The 21,961-nt window shown below is 66.5% G+C and overlaps 2 protein-coding genes across 3 annotated transcripts; both read left to right on the forward strand.

Annotated features, from left to right (window-relative positions):
• Positions 1 to 1,560: 1,560 nt before the first annotated feature.
• Positions 1,561 to 17,032, forward strand: LOC114884516 (collagen alpha-1(I) chain-like). Its single transcript, XM_029203505.1, has 20 exons — positions 1,561 to 1,798; positions 1,978 to 2,078; positions 2,431 to 2,625; positions 2,737 to 2,859; positions 5,725 to 5,922; positions 6,042 to 6,095; positions 8,203 to 8,415; positions 8,821 to 9,030; positions 9,112 to 9,139; positions 9,256 to 9,714; positions 9,854 to 9,911; positions 10,126 to 10,243; positions 12,029 to 12,113; positions 12,957 to 13,014; positions 13,658 to 13,822; positions 14,527 to 14,617; positions 14,752 to 14,949; positions 15,221 to 15,295; positions 15,988 to 16,092; positions 16,925 to 17,032. Exons 1-20 carry the CDS (start codon positions 1,561 to 1,563, stop codon positions 17,030 to 17,032), a joined length of 2,880 nt encoding a protein of 959 aa, XP_029059338.1.
• Positions 17,033 to 17,162: 130 nt separating this feature from the next.
• Positions 17,163 to 20,491, forward strand: PTGDS (prostaglandin D2 synthase). Of its 2 annotated transcripts, none has more exons than XM_029203710.1 (7): positions 17,163 to 17,354; positions 18,160 to 18,299; positions 18,410 to 18,486; positions 19,009 to 19,125; positions 19,263 to 19,364; positions 19,952 to 19,977; positions 20,325 to 20,491. In XM_029203710.1, exons 1-6 carry the CDS (start codon positions 17,241 to 17,243, stop codon positions 19,975 to 19,977), a joined length of 576 nt encoding a protein of 191 aa, XP_029059543.1. In that variant the 5' UTR covers positions 17,163 to 17,240; the 3' UTR covers positions 20,325 to 20,491. The 2 variants fall into 2 exon arrangements, with proteins under 2 accessions (XP_029059543.1, XP_029059541.1); XM_029203708.1 differs by having other exon boundaries at positions 20,344 to 20,491.
• The last annotated feature ends 1,470 nt before the right edge of the window (positions 20,492 to 21,961 follow it).

Raw genomic sequence — 21,961 nt, forward strand, 5'->3', positions numbered from 1 at the left:
AGCAAGTCAGGAGGGCAGAGCAGTCGTCTGCGGTGGCGCTGAGGACGGTAGACAGGACCCACCCGCGTCAGGACTGGGGCACGTGACGCCCGCTGCGGGTTGAGCCCCGCAGGTCCCGCAGGAGGAGGGGGTGCGGGAGCCCACGAGGGGACCCCTACACGAACATCAGGCCAGCGGCAGAGAGCTGCTCGCGGCGTGAAGTTCTCATAAACGAAGGGTAACGGAGGGCAGATTTGGGCCGAAAGGCACTGAATTGATGAACGGCCCCCCTGCACGGCGGCCTTCTAACTCCCCTCCAGGCCCACGCGATCTTCCCGGCAACAGGGGGAGAGGATGATTTCCCCCTAAAGAGACCGGGATCCCCCATGCAGGTGAGGAGATGCCCGCCTTCTCCTAACCCGAGGCACCGCGCCGCCCCTGCAGCTGTCGCCCAGAGGAAGCACCTACTTCCCACACTCGGCCGCAGCCCCACGGAAGGTTCTGCTTCCAAAAAACCACGATTATAAAGTTAACCTCCAACGACATGTATATAAAACTGTAATGGGAAGAAGGAAAAAACACGAAGGAATCACACACTCGCACGAGCAGAGAGACACGGGCCAGGCTGCTGGGCCTCACTCGGGGCCTGGCCTGGGGTGCGGCCGACACGCGGGCCCTCCTTTCTCCACTGCCCGCTCCGCCTTCCCCGCCCGCAGCCCGCCTGGCTTCGCGCCTGATGGACGATCCCCCCTCTCAATCCCCCAGGTGGCTGAGTCTTTGGTGGCCATGGTCCCACCAGCCTGTCCTGCAGACCTGGAAGTACCAGGCGGCCCCCAGGGAGCTCTGTGCTCCCACGCGGCTCTCCTGGCCCTCATTCTGTACAGAAACCCACTTTCCCCTCCTGCCTGGGGTCAGTAGCCAATAGGAGAATCCTTTCCTTTGCTGGGGGCAGTCACCTTCTCTAATTCTGTTATTGTGTCCCCTGGAAGGAGCAGCAGGTGTCCTGCCCGGACAGGAGGTAGGTCACAGAATGTGTTAGTGACCAATCCCCCCTGCACCTCTGGTTCCTGCCCCCCTGGCACCATACGCATGTTGCCAGGTTGAAAACGTTCCCTGCGTCCTTTGAGATAGAAGCCATCCTCCGGGCACTGCCCCCGCTGTCACTGTGATCAGTCCTCAGAAGCCAGCCCACAGTTCCAGGGACAGGGACCGCATGAGGATGGAAGTGTCCACAGCAGGAACCCACCCTGCGTGCTTCCCTCCTGTGAAGAATGCTGGGACCTAGGTAAGGCATCCCGTGGGTATGGACAGTGGATATGGACCCACACGATGTGGCCTGACCATCAAACCCAAGCAGCATCAGGAAAGGGCAAGGAGGCAGGTGCCTGAACCCCCTCGTCCCGTACATGGACACCATGACCAGGCATCGGGGAAGGGAGGGCCTGGGCGTGGGGATGGGATTGTGCGAACCCTCAGTGCCCACCTCCCCGCTCAGGTCCCATGGTGGGTGGCTGAGCTGGACGGGGGGAGGGCAGACCAGGCAGAGCTCGTCCTGGAATGTTGGCCCCTGAGGGGCTCATGATGGGACCCGGGGAGCTGCTGGCTGGAGCCGTGCGGCCCCCGCTGTGGGCCCCAAGCCGTGGCCTCAGGCCCTGTGGGCAGCTGGCTCGTCTCGTCATCCTGGCCCCAGAGCCCCCATCACCATCTGGGCCTGCTGGGCCCAGGACCAGCCCCCTGGGCGCTTCCAGAGCTGACGCTGCCTGTTTCCTGGAAGAGGAATGTAGAGAGAAGGTGGGCCAGGGTGACGGGGTCCTGAGTGGTCAGCCCTGGGGAACGGGATCTGTGGGTGCAGAGCTGAGCTGGAGCCCCTGCCACCCTGCCCTCTGCCCTCCCTTCTGGGTCCTGAGGCCTAGCGCCCACTCTGGCCCCTGGGGAAGCACCTTTCCCGGTAGCCCCCGCTCAGAGGGTAACCTGGGCCTGGTTGCCTGGTTCCCGAAGAGTCAGCCAATGGACCTCCCGACGCAGACAGTGAGGACGTAGGGCCCCTGAGGAGGATGGTGTCACGTAGCTGGGGGGCCACCCAGTCCAGGTGTGACAGGGTAACCTGGGGAGTCCCTCTGTTCACCCTGGGGCCTGGGGAGGACCAGGAGATGCGTCCTCCCAGTTCCCAAGGAGCCCAGACACCTCTGCTGGGAAGAGAGAAGGGGAAACGCTGTGTGGACGGGGCTCTGTGCACCTCCAGGCGGGTCCACGGGGCAGGTTCCCAGGGACCGGGGCTGGTGAGGCCTCCAGGGTCAATCTCGGCCTGGGAAGGGGCCCCCACCAAGCTGCCCACCTCTGCAGGCCCTCTGACCTGGCCAAGGAGCCAGACCCAAGGGGCTTGGATCCCAGCACAGAGGGGAAGTGCGGGGACTGACAGGCCAGGCTCCCTCCGCCCCGCCTCCCTGTCAGCTGACCGGTTCCCAGGAGCCGGAGGGAGAACAGGCCCACCACCAGCCCAGCAGGCAGGGCCCTCCTGACCCCTGCCCTGGAGCACCCCAGAGCCATCACACCCCTCTTTCCTCGCTGGTGACCTTGCTGGAGAAGGCTTGCGAGGCCAGGGTGCCCGGCGGCCAGAGCTCAGGCTGCACTGTCCCAGGCCTGGATGTCAGGGTGTCCAGTGTCACCCACCACCCGTGGCTGACAGCAAGACAAGGGGCACCCAGGGCTCCTCCCGGGCAGCCATCCTGGGGACCACCTCTGGTGTCCTCCGGGCAGACTAGAAACGGGAGTGGGCTCGAGCGGAGGGGCTCTGGCCACTGTGGAACCAGACCGGGGACCAAGAGGCCTGGGCGCCCGCAGGACCGCGGGGAGGGTCTGACCGCCCACCTCCTTCCCCCGGTGAGGACGCTCCGGTTCCCCAGGCTGTTGCAGGGGCGGGAGCGGGCGCTGAAACGTCGTCTCTACCGTGTTCACGCACACAGCTGCACGTGCACACGTACATGCACACTGGCCTCCAACCCAAGACACGCTGTCTCTTGTTTCTCTTTGGAAGGACCTCCCCGGGGGGGCGGGATGCTCTGAGGCTCAGGGAGGAACGCCCTGGCGGGAGCTATTTTGTTTTCAAGGAAGTTATTGGATTTCTTAGGTCTGTGTGGATTAGCTGGGAGGCAGGTTTTTTCCACTCCGTCAGTTACTGGGCCTCTGAGACCCTAGACAGCACACGTCCCCCAGAGCAACTGCACCTCAGCGGGCGGGGTCCCCTGGCTCTGTCCCGGGGGGAGGGCTGGGCTGAGTGGCACAGCGGCCCTGGGTCTGGGCTGGGGAGGGCAGCAGAAGGCCGGGGCTGTCCCAGAAGCAGACCCCGCTCTGGCTTGTCCAACTGGCCTGATCTCGGCGTCCCCACACCGACCTTCCCCCGTGTCTCTGGGGCCTGTGTCAGGTCTCACCTCCCACAAGGCCCCTGGGGCTCGGGGACGCTGGTGCCCGTTGTGCCGCCGGGTCCCATGGCGCCATGGGGTGGGACCCTTGGGAGGCCACCGCAGCATCCGTGCCTACCCTGTCCTGGCCTGGCTCTTCTCGGGCCGAGTGGGCAGGGTGGCTCCGGGGCAGGGAGCTGCCCCCGCCCAGAGCCGGCCATCTGGAGACGGTTGTGGCTGAGCCCTGGGGGGCTGGGACAGGGCGTGGGCGCAGCACGTGTGTGGGGAGCGTGCGGCCCTTCTTCTCACCCTGCAGTGCTCGTTTTGCAGGTCAAGATGCTCAGAGCCCCAACCCCCTGACCTGTTTATTTCTGGGGAGGGGGAGGGGCACCCCACGCCCACCCCTCCCCTGCCTGGCTGGGGGAGGAGCCACGTCATCCTTCAACAGATGCGGGACAGGTGGGAGGGGAAGAGGAGTAGGGGCGGGAGGCATGGAGGGAGGGGGCCGGCCGCGCTCCGGGGAAGGGGCCGGGGCAGAGACGGAGGGGCGTGAACCCCAGGGCTGCAGACGCGGGTAGCCCTGAGTGAAGAACAAGTGGCCGTGGGCACCTAGGTGTGTGTGTGCAGGTGTGTGTGTGTGTGCATGCTTGTGGGGATGTGCATGTGGGTGTCCCCAGGAAGGGGACTCACGGGCCACACCTAGGTAGGGGACGGGGACTGACACGGACTCGGTTCTGAGCCCAGGGGGAAAGGAGGAAAGACCAGCCCCCGAGCCCCCAGCCCCCGTCTGGATAGAGATGAGGGTCCCGCTCCGCCCGGGCTCAGAGAGGTGCTGTGGTCGCCCACACAGGGCGCTGTGATCTGGAAGCCGCGTCTGCGTGCAGCTCGTAGTGCTAGGGACATGGTGGCCTTCCCCGGTGCTTCCCGTGAGGGCTGCCAGCCAGGCCAAGCATGAGCCACAGGGGCTGTAGGCAGAGCCCCCAACGCCGCCCCAGGGAGCCCAGGCCAGCAGCCCCTCCCCAGCAGCGGGGCCCCGGCTGGGCCTGCGCTGCCGAGCTTGGCAGGAGCCGTGGGCTGGGGAGGCCGCCCTGGGTCCGCTGACAGCGACCTTGGCCACACAGGCTCCTCCGAGCAGTGCTCACCCTGAGGGTGTAGAGACAGTCAGTGCCCCCGCCCCAGCCCTGCCGGGAGCCCGGTGCAGCCCCTCCCTAGGCCCCCGCCAGCCCCGTCCTTCTCCGAGTCTGGCTCTGGACGCTTGTTACAGGCCTGGATTTGGGTCTTCAGAGCCCTGGGCGAGGTCAGACCCACCGCAGGGCACGGGGAGCTCAGGCCCGGGCCTGCGGGGAGGTGCTGGGACCGCCGCGCAGACCCCAACTTCATCGTCTGCCGGACAGCAGGGCAGCCAGCCCCTCCCCCCACACGCCACGCAGGGCAGCCAGCCCCGCCCTCCACCACGCCGCGTCGGACTGGCGTCAGCAGGACGGCCGCCTGCAGCCCCGTCGCTTGGCTCCCTGCCCGGTGCCCACACCACCTCTTCCCTAATCCTTACAGCCGGCGACCCTGGTCCACAGCCCCGCCAAGCGCCTGAGGCCCAGAGGACCTCGGGGCTGAGGGGCCAGCTGTGGCCGAGTTGGACGGAGCCCTGAGCCCAGGTCTCGGCCATGGGAACCCAGCCTGGGCAGTGAGGCCCCTGCTTCGCCCACCTCTCGGCCTCTCCCCTCCCGACCTGTCCCGATCCCGTCTTCTAGTCCAGCGTACATTAGGGCCGAGCAAGCCTCTCAGTCTCCATCCCCCATGGCCAGGCAAAGTCCCACGCACAACTGTCCCCGTGGCTCTGGGACAGCGGGGGTCGGTGCCCAGCGTTCTCACACGGGAAAGGACGCGCCTCTCTCCAGGAGTGGGCAGAGCCTGGGTCCCGCCGGCCCATAACCTCCGTGGCCTCCCTTGACCTCTGATCCCGGTGGCCGGTCTCCTCCCCCAGGCCTCACCCCACGGCCCTCCTGCTTCCCCTCCGGCCTCTAACGAATCTGGTTCCTCTGTGTCAGGGCCTCCAGGCACAGGCCTCCAGCCGCCCCTCCCTCCCCCTATTCTGTCACCACCTGTGACTGCAGCCTTGTCCTGACTCCAGGCCTGGGCTTCCAACCACCCCTGGGACTCCACTGGCTCCTTCCCCACCTGCCACTGGCTCCCTTCTGCTCCTGCCACGGGTCAAGGGAGCCCCAGCACCCCACATCCCCACTCCACCTCCCCTCGAGATCTTCTGACTGTCCCTCTCTAACCCGGGATCCCCCCAGGTATCTCATCTGTGAGCCACTGAAACAGGCCCTTGCTGACCCCCCCTCCGCAGTGGCCTGCCTCCGCCTCCGCCCAGTGTGGGGACCCAGCTGGCCGCTGGACGGGGAGGGTCTGCCCGGATCTCTGGCACGGACTAGCGGGGGTCAGGGTGTGCCCTGGAGGGCCTGGAACCTGGGGGCCGCAGAGCCGTGGCCCAGAGGACGCTGACCTCACGTGGAAGGAGAGGAGGGTCGCCCTGGCCTCTGGGCCTGTGCGGTGGCTGGACTGTGGGTGACTGGGGAGATCGGCCACAGAAGACAGTGGCCAGGGAGCAACTTCCAGCCTCCAGCACCAGGGGCTACCGGGCCAGCCCCTTCCTTCCCCCCCCAGAGAGCGTCCTGGTCCCTTGTGCGCCAGGGCGTCCGCCAGCGCTGCCACTTCCCAGTGAGGCTGCCCGGCCTCTGCTCCTCTTCTGCACACAGCCTCCGGCCAGGACATCGGCAGCTGTCGGGAGGGGACACCTTGGCTTCAGGCTTCAGGTCTCAGCACTCTGAGAAGCTCCTCGAGACCCAGAGGCTGGGGCGCGGCTGGGGGGGGTTGTGGGCCTGGCGCGGGGCTTGTGGTCATCGTCCTTGGGGAGGGGCACGAGCTGCCTCCCCTTCTTGTCTGTGGGGCTCAGTGTGAGCCAGTGACACGGCCACGCGGAATGCAGACTGCGATTCCTGGCTTCCCAGGTAGCCGATCCTGGCCTCGTGGCTAAGTCTAGACAGAAGACGTGTGGTGACCTTCGCATCCTCCTGGAAGCCTTCTGAGAGAGGGGCACCCTCGCCCCTGTCCTTGGTGCTGGTGGAGCCAGCAACTGGGGCAGAGGCCATGCACGGTGGTGACACCGGCAGGAGGGCCAGCGAGCCTCGAGGCCCCACATGGGCCCCAGCCACCACCTCTGGGCTTTTACATCAAAGAGAAACAAAATCCCGTCTCATCTAAGCCATAGTCACGCCCGGCTTTTTTTGCCAAATCCCAGCAGAGGGGTGGTCTACGAGATCCCTGCCCAGGCCTCCAAACTGTCAAGGTCAGCAAAAGCCAGGAGCATTTGGGAAGCTGTCACAGCCCAGAGAGCCTGAGAAGCCTTGACGACCGACTGTCGTGCTCTTCCCAGATGGGGTCCTGGGACAGGAAAGGATATTTGGGGGAAACTGAGGAAATGGGATAAAGCACGGACTTCAGTTAATCGTGTGTCAACACTGGTTCATTAACCGTGACAAATGTTCCACGCTAACGTGACATGCTAACAACAGGGCAGCCGGGTGGGGGGTGTATGGGAACCTTCACAACTCTTCTGTAAATCTAAAACTAGTCTAAAATTTCCAGTTTATGTAAAGAAATCTTATCATTCAAACACTTTGCACACGTGCAGGACACGGCAAGTCAGTGACCCCCAGGAAAACGGACCGCGTTGTGGTGCCGCGGTGGGAAGATCTGTCGACGGGTCCGGCTTCTGCTCAGACTTTTTCTTCCTGAATCCACTTTGCTGGGCTTGCTGGGAAATTCCCCATCTCTTTGTGGCGGTTTCCTCTCGTTATCCTTCGGATGTCTGTAGACTTTTTTTTCATTCCTGCCGTGTTGATTTGTGCCTTGTCTCTGTGTCTCGATTAACCATCCCGGGTTTCTACCTCTGTTATTAGTCTTTCCCGAACCTCGACGTTTGCCTGATATTCTATTATTTTACTAATTCTTGGTCTGCTGATAGAACGGCCCTTCAGAGCATCCAGGCTGCCCCCTCCCCGAGGCCCACGCCTCCGGGTAGCAGCCTCCTCTCTGCCCTGCCCCCACTTGAGTCCCCGAGCCCCAGGGTCTGAAATCAGCCACCCCTCGGGGTTGTCTACAAGCCCCTGTGTGCTCTCCGGAGAAACGGGACCGATAGGATATGTGTATAGATGCCTGTGAGGGAAATCTATTCTAGGAATGGGCTCACGCGGTTATGAGGCCGTGAAGCCCCACGGTCCACCGTCTGCAAGCTGGGGCCCCAGGAGACCGGGGGGTGCGATTCAGTCCAAGTCCGAAGACCTGAGGAGGTGTAGACCCTGGTCTGGGTCCAAAAGCACAGGAGCCAGGAGCGCCGATGTCCTCAGGCAGGGGAAGAGGGTCACGGCTCAGCTCCAGCGGAGTGACTTTGTCCCCCACCTCTTTCTTCTATTTGGGCCTCCCGGGGGCTGGATGGGGCCCCCAACCCCGCTTTCCTCTGGCCCCCAAATCACAGGCTAATCTCTCCCAGAGACACGCTCCCAGACACACCAGGAATGAGGTTCTACCAGCTCTCTGGGTGCCCTTAGCTCAGGCGACTGGCCTGCCTGGGGCACGGCCAAGCCCCTCAGCCCCTAGCCAGGGGGCTACAGCTCCGCACACAGGCCAGGATTCCCAGGGACCCATCTCCCGAGAGGATCCCAGGTTCCCGGGGAGCAGGCCTGGGAGTGGGTGTCTGAGAGCGGGGGCCTTGGGTGTGTAAGCAAAGACCCAGGATCCGTGAGAAGCTCTGGTTCTGCCAGTGCAGGCTGAGCTCCGGGCGGGGGCTGGGGGACCCTTTGGACTGCTCAGCCCCGAGAGAGGAGAATACCCTCCTGAGGCCTTAGGGGGTCCAGAAGCCCCCCAGGCCCAGAGGGAGGTGCCCAGACCCTCCAGCCTGCACCCTCCCCACCTGCCTGCCACCTCTGTGGGCAGGTCCCATGCTGAGAGCCAGTTCACATCACGGGCCGGGACCCTGTGGGTGAGTGTGCTCTGCCCCCGCCCAGGGTCCAGGCACCAAGCCCTGAACCCAGGAACTCCTGTATCCCCCCAAGCCCCCAAGAATTGCCCTGCCAAGGGTCAGTGGCCAGGCCGAGTTCTCTCTGGGGCACCCCCTGGCCGGGTCCACCTCACCCAGGGGCACCCGTTCAGGACTCCGGGAGTGGAAGGGTGGGGGCCACCGTGGCCAGCCGGCAGCCACCATGGGGCAGCGGACCTTGCCATGTCCGGGAAAGAGGAGGTTTGCCTGCTCCCCCGGGTCTGGGGCTGCCGAACACGGCGGTGGCCTCAGGCGGCCCTGACCCAGACCGGACCTGGGCGCAGAGCGGGGTCAGTGGCCAGCCAGCCTGGCGCTACCCCTCTCTGTCCCTCCCTCTCCACCGCCCAGCCACCTGCCCCGGGACCAGAGCACGACTCAGCCATCTCCCAGACCGGGCAGGCAGGGACGGGTTCCACACTGTGGGCCCTCAGCTCAGGTGCCTGTGTGACCTCCCGGGCCTGGCTGGGCGCTCCCAGCAGGCGTCCTGGCCCAGGAGACCCTGATGTCCAGTGTGGGGAGACGACTGCTCGGACAGTGGACACAGGGGGCCGGGGGCATGTGAGTGTAAGGAGGCCAGGCTGGGGCACGTCCCCGTGGGCTGGCAGACTCAGCAGGTGTCCCTGCCCCACCCACTTCTAGGGCCAGGGCCCAGAACGGGGCCGGATGGGTAAAAGGACCCACTGTTTGATCTTCGCTGGGCCAAGTGCAAGGGCGGCCTCACAGCCTCCCCACCCCAAGCCCTCCTTGGATGCTCTCACTCTTGCACCTCTCCTCCTGGCCCAGTCGCACCCAGGAGACAAAGGGGCAAAACCTCACCCTTCCTGGATTTGGAGGAAGGTGAGCTTGCCCTGGGGTGGCGGCTAGCAGGTGAACCCGTTAACAGGGGCTCCCAGGCCAGCCCCTCCGCCACGCCTCCACCACCTGCCAGGCCAGCGGCCGCCCAGGCCTCCCGCCTCCTCGCTCAGAATGGAGCCCCTGGGACCCTTGCGGGTGGCATCATCCTGCCGGGAGCGTGGCAGACCCAGGCCCAGCGCCCCGAACATCTCCCGGGGCTTCAGTCACCCCAGGGCCCGAACTGGCCTTGCCACAAGGTCTATCCCTGGCACAGCCTGGGGAAGGTGGGCCGAGTGGGCATCCGGGGCGGAAGGCCCGGGACCCTCCTGGACAGGAGGAAAGAGGGCGAGTGCAGCCGGGCCCAGACCGACTCCAGCCCTGCCTTAGGCCACAGCCCTCAGAGCACCGGTGAGGCGGGAACATCTCAGTGCCTCTGCACAGATGGAGAAACTGAGGCTCGGGAAGGTCAGGGTCATCCTGTCCCTGCACAGATGGAGAAACCGAGGCTCGGGATGGTCAGGGTCATCCTGTCCCTGCCACACCCAAGGGAGCCTCTGGTCCCTGCTCGTGCCTCGGGGCAGGTCCAGCGCGGGGACCTCTGCCCGGTGAGAGGGCCCCTGGCTCCTGGATGCCCGGGCGGTGTGGGATGGGCCTCCCGGGGCCTGCTCAGCCCCAGCTCGGTGCAGTTTCCGGGGGCGGCATTCCCTCGTGGCCCAGCAGGCAGCACCTTCGGGGAGGACCAGTCCTGATTCAGGGCAGCCTCAGCGATCTTCAAGCTCAAGGACGACCATCGCTTTGCCATCACCTCTCTCTCCTCAGGATGCAGCTGGACGCCCAGAGCCCCTGCCTGGAGGCGGGCAGGCCAACAGCTCGAGGGAGGGTGGCCAGCACGGGCCGGGCACCTGCTCTCTCTCCCCGCAATGGGGAGAGGAGCCAGGTAGGTGCAGCCAGAGCTCGGCTGGAAGGAGGAAGGTACCCAGGTCCAGGCTGGTGGCAGAGAGACGGGCCCAGGACACCCGACTTCTGCATCCGCCAGGCTTCCCACCAGGCTCCCCTGAGGGATGGGCCGCCACGGGAGACATGTGGCAACAGGACTGTTCCGGAAGGACCCAAGCCTCCCCGACCCGGTTCACCCACCTGCCCCGCCCCCCGTCCCCAAAGCCCCTCCAACCGGGGGCCTCCTCCCTCCTCCCTCTGTCCAAGCACTCCCCACGGGGCCCCAGCCCGCGCACACGGGGTCCACAGCCCTGTCCCCAGGGGCGGCCAGACCAGGACCCCTCGGAGGCCTGGAAGGGGGCTCTCCCACCCAGGAAGGGCCCAGAGCTGCTCCTTTGGTCACAGGGCGACCAGGGGGGGCCTGGGGGGCACCCAGAGGGAGGCCATGCTCAGCAGCCCCCCACCAGCAGGAGGAGACGCGCGGGGTGGAGATAGCTGTCAGCACTTCTCCCTGGCGCTCCACGCGGAGGTCAAGGGCCACGAGGACAGAGGGGCGCAGTCTGGAGGGAGGCTCCTCCCAGGACCCACCCCTTTCTCGGTCACAGGGCCGAGGAAGGAGCTGAATTCTGAGCTGAGGGAGAAACTTGTCGCGTTTGTCCAGACGCTGGGCATCTCCCGTGACCACACTGCCTTTTGCCCCAGAGCAGCGCTGGGAGGTCTGCGGTAGCTGGGGCAGGGCACCGGGGGCCGACACTGGGGAAGGGGCCTGGGAGCCTGAGGGGCTGAGGTGCAGGGGCCAGGCGGCAGTGTCCACTGAGGAGGGGCTGTGTGCCCAGCTGGGGTGGGCACCAGACCTCAGACATGCCTGTCCTGGCCCAGGTCCACCTGGTAAGGAGGTCATCAGGACCCAGGTAGCAAGGCTGCGGGCTGGGGCTCGGGAAGAGGGTCCCAGGCAGGACCCGTCGAGCAGCAGAAGGTCCCAAGGGCAGCGGCCAAGCAAAGGCACAGCGAGGGCGGCCCTGGACGAGGGGCACGGAGGAGGGGACTGAGGGGGGACAGCTTGTCAAATGGGGAGGCCAGGGCAGGGGAGGGTCACCCTGAGGGCAGAGAGGACGCACAGGGGCCCGTCTGTGTGACCAAGGGAAGGAGGGGACAGGCCCGTGGGACTTGTGCTGGGGGGCTGGGGAGGGGGCAGTCCTGAGATGAAAGGTTAACGCTGCAAGGACACAATTAGGTTCAGGGCCTCAGAAGAGACCCAGCAGGTGAGAGAGGCCCCGACCCAGCCTTCCTTAACTGCGTCAGGAGCACGGAGCGGAGGCAGCAGGCCGCCACCAGGACCCCGGACCCAGGCACCTCTTTTGCCTCTGCCCAGACCTCCAGGTGCCCCTGCTCCGACCACCTTCCCCCCTCCACACGGTCCCCCCACCCCGGGCCACCCCCTCCCCACCTAGGTCCCCCTGCCCTGGGCCACCCTGTCCCCTCGCTTCAGGAGCATTTCCCAGCGTCCCTGGTGTTTCCTGTCTCTGGCCCTTTACACGTGATAACCGCACACACGCAGAGCTCACGTATGAGCGCACACCACTTACACACCCACACACGCACACGTGCGCACAGGGAGGACGCCCTCGGGTGCACGCACGCTCACAGGCACATGCACGCCCTCTGTGCCCGGCGGCCCATTCTGCAGTGAGCCTGGGGCCCGCGGGCGTTGCCTGAGGAGCCTGGGCTGGGGGCAGGGGTTGTGCAAACAGGCCCTGCCCCTCCGACCAGCGCCCCGGCCTCACAGAGCGAGTGTCCCCCAAGGCCTGAGGGGGCTGTGAGGAAGGCTGGGGAACTGGGGGCCTCCTGGGGCCCAGGCAGCGCCTACCGAGGTGAGGCAGCCAGAGGCCCTGCCCCTTTCCCTCCCTGCGCCCCAGGCCTCCCGCTCTCCAGCGCCTGCCCCGTTTCTGCCTGGCCTCCCCGCTCTCAGATGGCCCAGGCCGGGCCCTCGTGAAATGCTGGACCCACCCCCTCTGGAGCCCAGCCTGGCCCTTGGCTGACCCCATCCTCACAGCCGGTCAAGGCCTTGCCTGTGCCTCGTCTCCCGAGGCCACATCTGTCCCCCTCACCCCTCCCGCACCAGGAATAAACATTTGGTGCCCGGATGGGCCGGCAGGACTGCACAACGACAGTGGTGTCTTGGGGCTGAGGGGCGGCACCCAGAGCCCCGGGTCGCAGGCCCAGGCCGGGCAGCCTGAGTGTCCTCTCTGACGTTTGTCCCCACTTAACTCCCCGGCAACCGCCCCCAAGGGCTGGGCACGCTCCTGGCCAAGGTGAGCCCTGCCCAGCACCACCCCTGCTAGGTGCCCCCCTGCTGCAGGCCTTGATCAGAGCCGTGGCTCCCCCCCACCAGGGGTCACCTTGGGCCCTGAGTGAAAGGCAGGAGTGCCCACTGCAGGAGAATACTTAGGCCCAGGTCCAAGGACCTCAGGCCCAGGCCCAAGGGGTGGCCTTGCTTCCCCTGGCGGGACCAGGAGATCCTGCAGCGCCTTGGGCCAGCCTGGCATGGTCAGGTCACAGGGGCGAGAAAACTTCCAGAATCAGGAGACTCCACTGAGGCCCTGGATGAGGAAGACCCCACAAGAAACAGTCCTGGCTTTGGGGTCCTTTCGGGGGGAGGGGCGGCCCAGCCTGGCCGCAGTGACTCAGGAGGGCCCATCCGTGGATGCTCCCAGGAGACCTGGTGCCCGCAGGCCCCTCCTACCCAGAGACCGTGCACCCAGCCTTCCACAGGTGAGGGGACATGCTTTAGCTCCAACCACCCCCCACCAGGCTGGATGCTTCTGGAAGCCACCTGCTCTGGTCACCCAATCCAGAGTGTCACACCTGTGGGAGGCTGGGGGCTGCGGGCCGTGGTGGGGGGCAGGCCGCTCTCCCCACAGCCCTGCCAGGCCCCTCTCTAAGGCAGAATGCTGCAGCCCCTCTACCTCTCCAGAGGCAGCCAGCCGGCCCTGGGCTCCTGCTGGCCAGGAGGAGCCTCGGGTTGGCCGTGACCATCCTTGGGCCCCTTGGGGTCTGGCAGCAGTGCTTCATCCCACCCCCCTGGCCCTCCCCCAGCTTTGGCTCCTGGGGCAGCCCAACCTCCTGGGCTGGGAAAGAAGACGCCAGGTGGAGACATGGTCATCACCAGGTGTCGACAGTGGCCAACCCAAAGCAGAGAGGGGACGAAGAGACAGAGGCCGGGCCAGCACAGGGGGAAGAGTGGGCCCCCTGTGGTCTGCGTAGAAACTCAGAGAGGGCCTCATTTGGGGACACCCCGAGTCTGGGGTGCTTCCTTAAACTTCAGAGCAGCTATCCTCTGGGGAGCCCAGGCGGAGGTGTGGAGAGCTTCTTGCACCCGGAGGAGCCCTAAGCTGGCTGTCCCGTCGGTACCCAGCCCTGGTGGTCTCATGCTGCAGACCCAGTGCCCCACCCCCACTTCCAGCCCCAGTGCCCCACCAGGCAGCACGGCCACTCTCCGCTTTGGCCATCTCTCCACCGGGCTGCCTCGGGTCTTTCCCAGGGCAGCCCTGGAGGCTGGACCAGTCCAGGAGCTGGGAAAGTGGGCAGGGAAAGGGGATGAGGCCTTCGGTGATTTTCTGGAGTATTCTGTCTAGAAGCTTCTAGGTGACCCTGGGCGCTGCCCCTCTTCTACTTAAAATCTACTGGCTGGGGATCCCCCCATGGGAGAAGCATGCTGGATGGGGTGATCTCCGGGGCTGTGAGCCACCTCTGGAGGGCAGGGGACAGGCCTGAAGGGTGAGGTGGGGTCCAGTGGGGCCTCCCCTGCCCACCAGCTCAGTGCTCCCTCAGAGCCCCTTCCCGCAGGCTGGGGGCACTGATGGCCAAGCAGCAAGTAGGTGGGGTCCATGAGGTCCCTGTGAATCCCCAATCCAAGACCAGCAGACACTCCATTAGCCACCGGTCAGTGAGAGGCCACCAGCTGTTGGGAGAGCCTCAGCTCTGAAGGGCCAACCATCTCTGGGGGATACTGCCTGGGGACTGGGACCCGTCACTGCCCCCCAAGGAGATCAAGCCTAGGCCTGGGCCCGGGCTTGCCTCTGACCTGCTGGGCCAGAAGCAGGGGGCTAGCAGCAGTGACCTCTCAAGGTCCAGGCCAACTCCCGGCATCCTTGTAGCCCAGCAGCTTCCCTCCCAGGCAGATGCCCATCCCCCCTCACGCCTGGGCCTTGGGCTCCAGGGAAACTGCAGCCTCAGCTCCACTGATCGCTGAGCAGCCACGTCTGCGGCTCACGTGGCCCCCAGGCCCACGAAAGGCCTGAGCCCAGCCACATCCAGAGCTGCCAGCTTCTGCGATGGGCCAGAGACGGAGAGGAACCTAAGGCGGGGACCCCAGGTCAGCCTCCCGGGGGTCTCTCCTGGTGCCAGGGCTGGGAGTGGGCTCCTGAGAGGCCAGGGTCTGGCTCCCGGGCTCAGGGCAGGCACCCTGCCCTCTCAGACACTCCACCTGCCTGTCCCCCTGAGACCCAGGGAGCAGCCCCTGGTCTGCCAGGACCAGGCAACTTGGCGCTCAGTGGGTGCCAGGAGGAGCCTCACCACCCCCATGTCCAGCACGTACCCACCACCTGGAGGGAGGAGATGGCCCAGCCGGCGCTGCTGACCACACGCAGGGCCAAGCTCAGAGCAGAACGGAGGGGTGCAGAGGGCACAGAGGGGGTCCTGGTGCCTGTGGGATCCCCCTCTCGCTCCCGTGCCCAGCCTCCGTCCTGCACAGCCCCAGGGGAAGGGAAGAGAGGGGCAGAAATCTTGCAGGAGTTGCTGGCAATGGCCCAACCCTACCTGGACCTGGCAAAAGGGACTCATCGGCCCTTGGGGGGCCGATGTCAGGTGTCCCCATCAACAGGGCTCTCAGGGGGACCCCTCCTCCACCTGCCGGGCCCCGCAGCTGCCCAGGAACCCACTTCCTGAGCCCTGAAATCGTGCCCTGGGTCCTCTGCAGCTGGGCCAGGCCCAAGCCCCCACTCAACCCCAGTTTGCTCAGGGTCCCCTGGAGCCCGAGTTCCAGGAGGACTGGGTAAGGGGCTGGAGGGGCACCTGAGGGAGAGCCCGGGATGGGGGAGGAGTCCAGGGCCCCAGCCTCAGCCCAGCCCTGCCCACGGAAGGCCCCAGCGCTGCAAAGGGGTTCCCAGGGTAGCCCAGGGGCAGTGCAAGGTCCGGGCACCCGTCCCCACTCCTGCCTGCTCTGACGGACTGTCCCCACACAGCCTAGAGCATGAACAGTGCCTGAGGGGCGGGAGCTGATGGGAGGCCAGGCCAGAGGGGTGGGGGTCTCAGGCCTGCCTCTGCCCCCTCCCCTGCACCGTCGCCCTCCTTACCTCCACGCCCATCCCCCATCACACTGCCCCCCCCACCCCCGGCTTCATGTTGGCCTCTGCTTCGTACATCAAAGGCTCCCACAGCCCCAGCACCGGTGAGAAAGTAGGAGACTCTCTGCATGGCACTGCCCACCCAGCGGCTCCCCCAGGCAGCCCCGCTGAGAGAGCTCCCTGGTGCCCCCCGCAGGAAACCCGAGTCTGCGCTCCCAGACCCCTGGGCCACTGGGGAGGGGCGACAAAGGGCGGTACATGCCGGCCTCACAGCCCCAGGGAGGGGTCCAGCCAGGGCCTAGCTGCAGGCACCCTGACCTCACCAGGACCCCCGTGGGCCTGATGCCCACCCTCCTGCCCCCACTATGTGAGTGGCAGGGCCCATGCTGGTCCCATTCAGGCAGTTGACCTGACCCACACCTCCCCCTCGATCATTTCCGGCCGCCTTGGGGCCATTCCAAAGCCCGAGGCCAGGGCTGCCAAGAATTCAGCTCCCGGGCGGAAGGTGCCAGGCACTGGGACGGGAGCCCGCACCCTGCCGGGAGCTGGGCCTGTGTCTTGGGGTGATCAGCCCCTGTCCCCTCACCGGCCACAGCTGCGTCCCCTCTGTGTCTGCACCACACACGGGACCTCCTTCCCCAGCTTCATCCCTCCCAGCCCGTACCCCAGATACTCGCACCCACCCCACTCACCGTTGCTCAGAGCCGTTGACCCCACTCAGTCCTGTGCTGAGGCCCTGGCTGGCCTGGGGTGGCCTTGGACAGAACCAGGGGGACAGGTGACACTTGCCAGATTTGAACAGGGCCCAGGACCCCATCAACCCAGAGAGGCCTCTGAAGGGAGGCGGCCCTCTCATCCACTGCCACTGGGGGAGGTACCAGCCTCAGCACCCCAGGTAACAGGACAGGCTGAGCTCCACAGGGTGGGCGGGACTGGTGCAGGTGGGGTTGCGTGGTGTGGGGGATGGGCCTACGCCCAAGGCCAGAGGGGCCCCAGGCTGAAAGAGGTGCCCAGGGGGCCCCAGCCAGAACCCCGACAGCTGGCCGTCGGGGGAAGCTGTGCCCAGCACATCTGGCCCTCGGCCTCTGTGGGGGCAGATTTGGCTTCTTTACCGTGGCCCAAGTTTCCCATCACCCCGGGGCCTGCTGGGCCTTTCAGGATCAAACTCATACAGTGCAAACGGGGCCTCGCTTCCCCTCCCAGGGTCGCCAGGCTTGGAGACGGAACAGTGGTAGGGCTTGGGCTGGGGGTGGGGTGTTCCCAGTCCCCGGTGGGAAGTGACCAGGGGCCCCAGAGGCAGGGCAGCACCGAGGCTCTTGCCCCCTGCCCCCATCCAGGCTGCTGCGGCGGGTCTTTCTGGGACTGGAAAAAGGACCAGCCACGAAGGGGCCTCTGGCTGCCCGCCCCCGCTCACCCTGCTGTGGCAGCGCCCAGGCCTGTCCTAGTCAGTGCCTCTTACATAAGCAGCCCTGTGGGGGGCTCAGCTGCCGCTGGGCTCAGCTGCCCTGTCCTGCCCCCAGCATCACGAGCCTCCAGTGGGCTGTCCTTGTGCCCTGGGTGGAGGCCAAGCCAGGCCCATAAATAGGGGTCTCCCCGGTGGCCTCCGCGCCTCCTGCCTGCCTCTGCCTGCGCTGCCTGCTCGGCTCTGGGAGAATGGCCGCTCTGAACATGCTGTGGACAGGGCTGGCCCTGCTGGGGATCCTGGGGGTCCTGCAGATTCCAACCCAGGCCCAGGCCGCCCTGCAGCCCAACTTCCAAGAGGACAAGGTGAGGGGCTCCTTGCCGGGTCCCCAAGGTGGGACAGGGCCGTGTAGGGAGCAGGGTGCTCCCTGGGGCCCAATTTTCTCCCTGGGAAGGGGGTGCTGAAGGGAAGGAGGGCTGGACCGGCAGGAGGAGGCTGACCATGAGAGGCCTTCCTGGGCAATTCGCCAACCAAGATCTGGGTACATTACCCCCGACTGGCAGGGAAGAACCTGTGTCCACGAGCGCCCACACGGCACATGCAGACACGTGGATCACCTGCGTGCCCGTCATCCCTGACCCAACACGGTTAGCCCAACGAGCTCACGATGCCCAGGGAAAACAGGCACACCTTCCACACCTGGGTCCTAGGACACACCTCCGTGGGCGAGCGTGAAGATGGGGATGCTGCACAGGGCGGCCCCAGGGGATGGCCACAGCAACCGAGTGCGCGCGCGTTCGCGACCCTCCCCCCACTCCCCGCGCTCGCGCGCGCGCACACACATACACACACACACACACACACACACACACACACAGCTGGCGGCGCGCTCCCCCTCGGGAGCTGTGGGAACAGTCGGAGTGGGTCTCGCAGCCCCGCGCCCTGCTCCGACCCCTCCAGGGACGGCCTCGGCGCCCTCTGGCGCCAGCTCCACGGCCAGGCAAGGCCGGACCCAGTGGAGGGGGCGGGGCCGGGCTGGAGAGGAGGGGGAGGGGGGGGGGGGGGGGTGGGGGGGGGGAGGGGACGGGAGGGGAGGGGGAGGAGCGGGGCGGCCACCATGGCGCGTCCGGGAGGGTCCCGGCTGACCAGGGTGGGGGACGTTCGCCGCAGTTCCTGGGGCTCTGGTTCACCTCGGGCCTCGCCTCCAACTCGAGCTGGTTCCTGGAGAAGAAGAAGGCGCTGTCCATGTGCAAGTCGGTGGTGGCCCCCGCGGCGGACGGTGGCCTCAATCTCACGTCTACCTTCCTCAGGTGGGCGGCGGGGCGGGCTTCTGGGGCCGAGAGCTCCCTGCCCATGGTCGCGGTCTAGGGACAGCCCCCACCCCTGCCTGACCCCTGACCCGAGGGTGACCTGCCCACAGGAAAGACCAGTGTGAGACCCGGACTCTGCTGCTGCGTCCTGCAGGCCCCCCAGGCTGCTACAGCTATACCAGCCCCCGTGAGTGGGGCCCCTCGCCAGACCCCAGGGTCAACTCAGGAGTGACACCTGCTGGTCGGGGACTCTGGGTGACACCCTGCCCTGCAGTACATGGAGGGGGGCGGTGATGGCTGCTCCGCCCCGGGATGGAATCTCCCCAGCTGTCTGCTGCCCCGTCCTGCTGCCCCCAAGGCTTCCCCCACACCTTCCGCAGCTCTCCGCCCCAGGACCTCGGGCCTCCTCACTCCCTGCCCGGCAACGACCTCCCCACTGCGAATCTCTCCTCCTCCCGAGAGCAGTTTGGCTGCAGAGTTTGTGGCTGTCCCATGAACTCCCGATTTTCTGAGCCTGTGTGTTTGCTGGGCCCCCAGGACTTCTGGTTTGGGGCCGCTGGGCTGTGCTGGCAGGAAGCAGGGGGCTGGGGAGGGGCAGGGAAGGCAGCTGGACAGAGGGTGGAGCATCAGGGCCCTTCCCACGCCGGCCCACAGAGGGTGCCCTCCCCAGGGGTCCCCGACCCACCGCGGTTGTCTCCTGGGCCCCCAGACTGGAGCGGCAACCATGAGGTGTCGGTGGTGGAGACGGACTACGAGGCCTATGCCCTGCTCTACACCGAGAGCTTCCGAGGCCCCGGCCAGGACTTCTGCATGGCCACGCTCTACAGTACGTGCCCCACGCCAGCTCCCACCGCCCGGCCTGAGGCCCGGCCCACGGGGCAGCTTGGGGACTCCCCAAGCCTGGGGGTGGGGACCGAGCGAGGTCTCCCGGATGGAGGCCAGCGGCTTCTCCTTCTGCCCCAGGCCGCACCCAGGCCCCCAAAGCTGAGATCAAGGAGAAATTCGCCACCTTCGCCAAGGCCCAGGGCTTCACAGAGGATAGCATTGTCTTCCTGCCACAGACTGGTGAGGGGCCGCTAATCTGACGGGAGGGATTAAGGTCAGGTTACAGGCAGACACACAGTCTCCTGATTCGGGGGTGGCTGAGGCCTGGGGTTCATCCGGCCGACCGCCCACTGACTGGTACACGGCCTCCAGAGTGTGGGCGGTCTGTCCTCCACACCGTGCGTGACCTTGGCCTGAAACACCCCCTCCCCGGGTTCACCACGCGCCCACTGTGTGCCAGGCCCCAGGTCGGCCCCCAGGATACATAGGTCCCCAGCCCGGTGGGGGGCAAGCCCTAGAAACAAAACCCGCGGGGTGGGTGTGCCCGTGGGGACACAGGGACAAGTGCCCTGGGGCTCAGCACGGGGTTCCCGAAGTCTCAGCGCCCACGGCCTCCCTGGGGCAGGCAGCCTGCTCTGGGCTCAGGGAGGGACGGGACCTCCTCCTTGTTTGGAGGAGCAGGGCCAGGGAGCGGGGTGGTGTGATGCAGTCAGCAGTTTGAGGGTCAACCAAGACGCTCTCCAGGGCCGCGGGGGTTAGCAACAGGTGGGGCGGGGGAGGTGGCCTGGCCTGGGGCGCTGACCGCTGTCCCGGGCTTTTCTTGGCAGACAAGTGCATGGAGGAGAACACGTAGGTGAGTGGGGTGCTGGGGGCTGCCTTCACCCAGCAGTGCCCACCCATGCGTTCCTTCACTCACTTGGTCACTCGGTGCGCGCTCCCCACAGCCCCACCCACCATGCAAGGCTGGTCCAGGCCCATGGGGCTGCTCCGAGGAGGAGGGGGCTCCACCGGGGTTCCGTGAGGTCGCTGGGGTAGGAGGGGCTGGCGGCTGGAACAGGAACCGGGAGGGGAGGGGAGGGCAGGGCGGGGAGGCCCCCATCAGGGGGTGGGGCCCTGGGACGGCCATTCCCCCGTGGCCTGCAGCCAGCAGGGGCCTGGGGCCCAGGGCCCGGACTGAGGTGCTGCCCGCCACACCGACAGGTCCTGCTCTCTTGGCCAGGTGACCCCAGCCCTCAGGACCTGGCCATGCTGCCCTGCTCGGCCTTTTCCTTCAACACCCCCAAGACCCCAGCCCCGGCTCCTGCGCCACCGGCCCTGCCCCCTCGGGCTTTATCCCAGCTCTGAGAATAAACTCCGGAAGCAAGTCAGCAGCCTGGCCTCTGTCTGTCTGTCCTGCAGTCGTTGCCCCCCTGGGCCTGGCTTTGGCAGGCCCCCGGGACCTGACCGCCGCCCTCTTAGGTCTCCCTACCCCTTCTGTAAAATCTTGGAGGCTGGCTCTGCATGACACCCCCAAGGGGTGAGCAAGGGCCCGCTAGCCAGGCGCCTGGTGGAGTGGAAGACACGGCTGGGTCAGAAGCCAGGTCAGCTTAGGGGAAGCGCCGACGCGTCCCCGACCCACTCCACTCGGGGCCCTGATCTCACCACAGCCCCTCAAGGCCCAGCGGTGGCTGAGCCGGTTCTGGTCAGGCGCCCACAGCCTGCCCCCTGCCCCCCGTCCAGGAGAGGCCCGAGGCCCAGGGCAGTTTCTGAAGGCGTGGGACTAGTGCACTCAGGCTGGGCAGAGATACGGGTTTGCGGGGACCGAGAGGAAGGTGGCCGGAGTGTCCGTGCCCCCCTGGACTGGGACAGACTGACTGAGTGGGCTGGAGACAGGCCACCCTCCCATCTCCCATGGCTACCTGAGAGTCTCCAGTCCCCTGGCCTCTGGCCTGGGCCTCAAGGGCACGGCCCTGCCCGTTCGCCAGGCCTCTGGCACCAAAGCTGAGCCAGAGACCCGAAGCACGGTCTCCCCTCCCCGCAGTCCCTCACCTTCTGCTAGCCCCCGGATTCCTGGCCGGCGTGGCCATTCTCAGGCCCCTGTCCTGGGCCCTCCTGGCTCACAATGTGCAGTGCCCACTGCAGCCTGCCCATCAGACCCCACCCAGGCAGACCTCAGCCAGGCCCTGCCCAGGCACCAAGGGTTGTGAGGCTCAGAGGTGAGGGTGAACTTCTGGGATGCTTCCTGGAGGAGGGGGCCTGAGGCTGTGCCTCAGCCAAGGGCTGGGGGCCACATCCCAGAGGGCCTGCCGGGCCTTCGCCTCCCCTTGCTTCGGGCCATACGGCCCCTCCCCAGGAGGAAACACCTGGGCTGGCCGGGGGTGGCTGGAGGCCACTGGGCCAAGGTGCTCCAGGGTGCACCCCGATCGTGAGCCCATCACAGTGGGCTCTGTCCCAGCATGCCAGCGCCCCAGGGTGTCTTGAGGGCCTAAAGGCGCAGTGGGAGGGGCCACCTCAACTCTCCTACCCCGACCCTGAGCCCGTGCAGTCGACGAGAGACACCCTCCACCACGCTGCAGGTGCTGCTCATTGGCTGGACCCTCGCGCTGCTCGCGGCATCCCCAGGCCGGGCCCAGGTCCCCACCCAGGCCAACTCTGACACCAGCCAGGTGTGTCCAGACTTCCCTAGGCCAGACCTGCTCCTCACAGACAGCCTCTTTCTGGCTGCGTTCTACCCAGAGAGGCCGGAGGGCTGGGGTAGCCCAGCCCAGCCCTGCCCATACCCTCTCTGGCCCAAGCTTAGCTCATGTCTGGGGACAGGGGACAGAACTCGCGTCCGTCTGCTCGTCCAGCTTGGGGTG

Source organism: Monodon monoceros, unplaced genomic scaffold, assembly GCF_005190385.1.
Source record: "Monodon monoceros isolate NGI ecotype Baffin Bay Population unplaced genomic scaffold, NGI_Narwhal_1 Super_Scaffold_5, whole genome shotgun sequence".
Classification (NCBI taxonomy): domain Eukaryota; kingdom Metazoa; phylum Chordata; class Mammalia; order Artiodactyla; family Monodontidae; genus Monodon; species Monodon monoceros.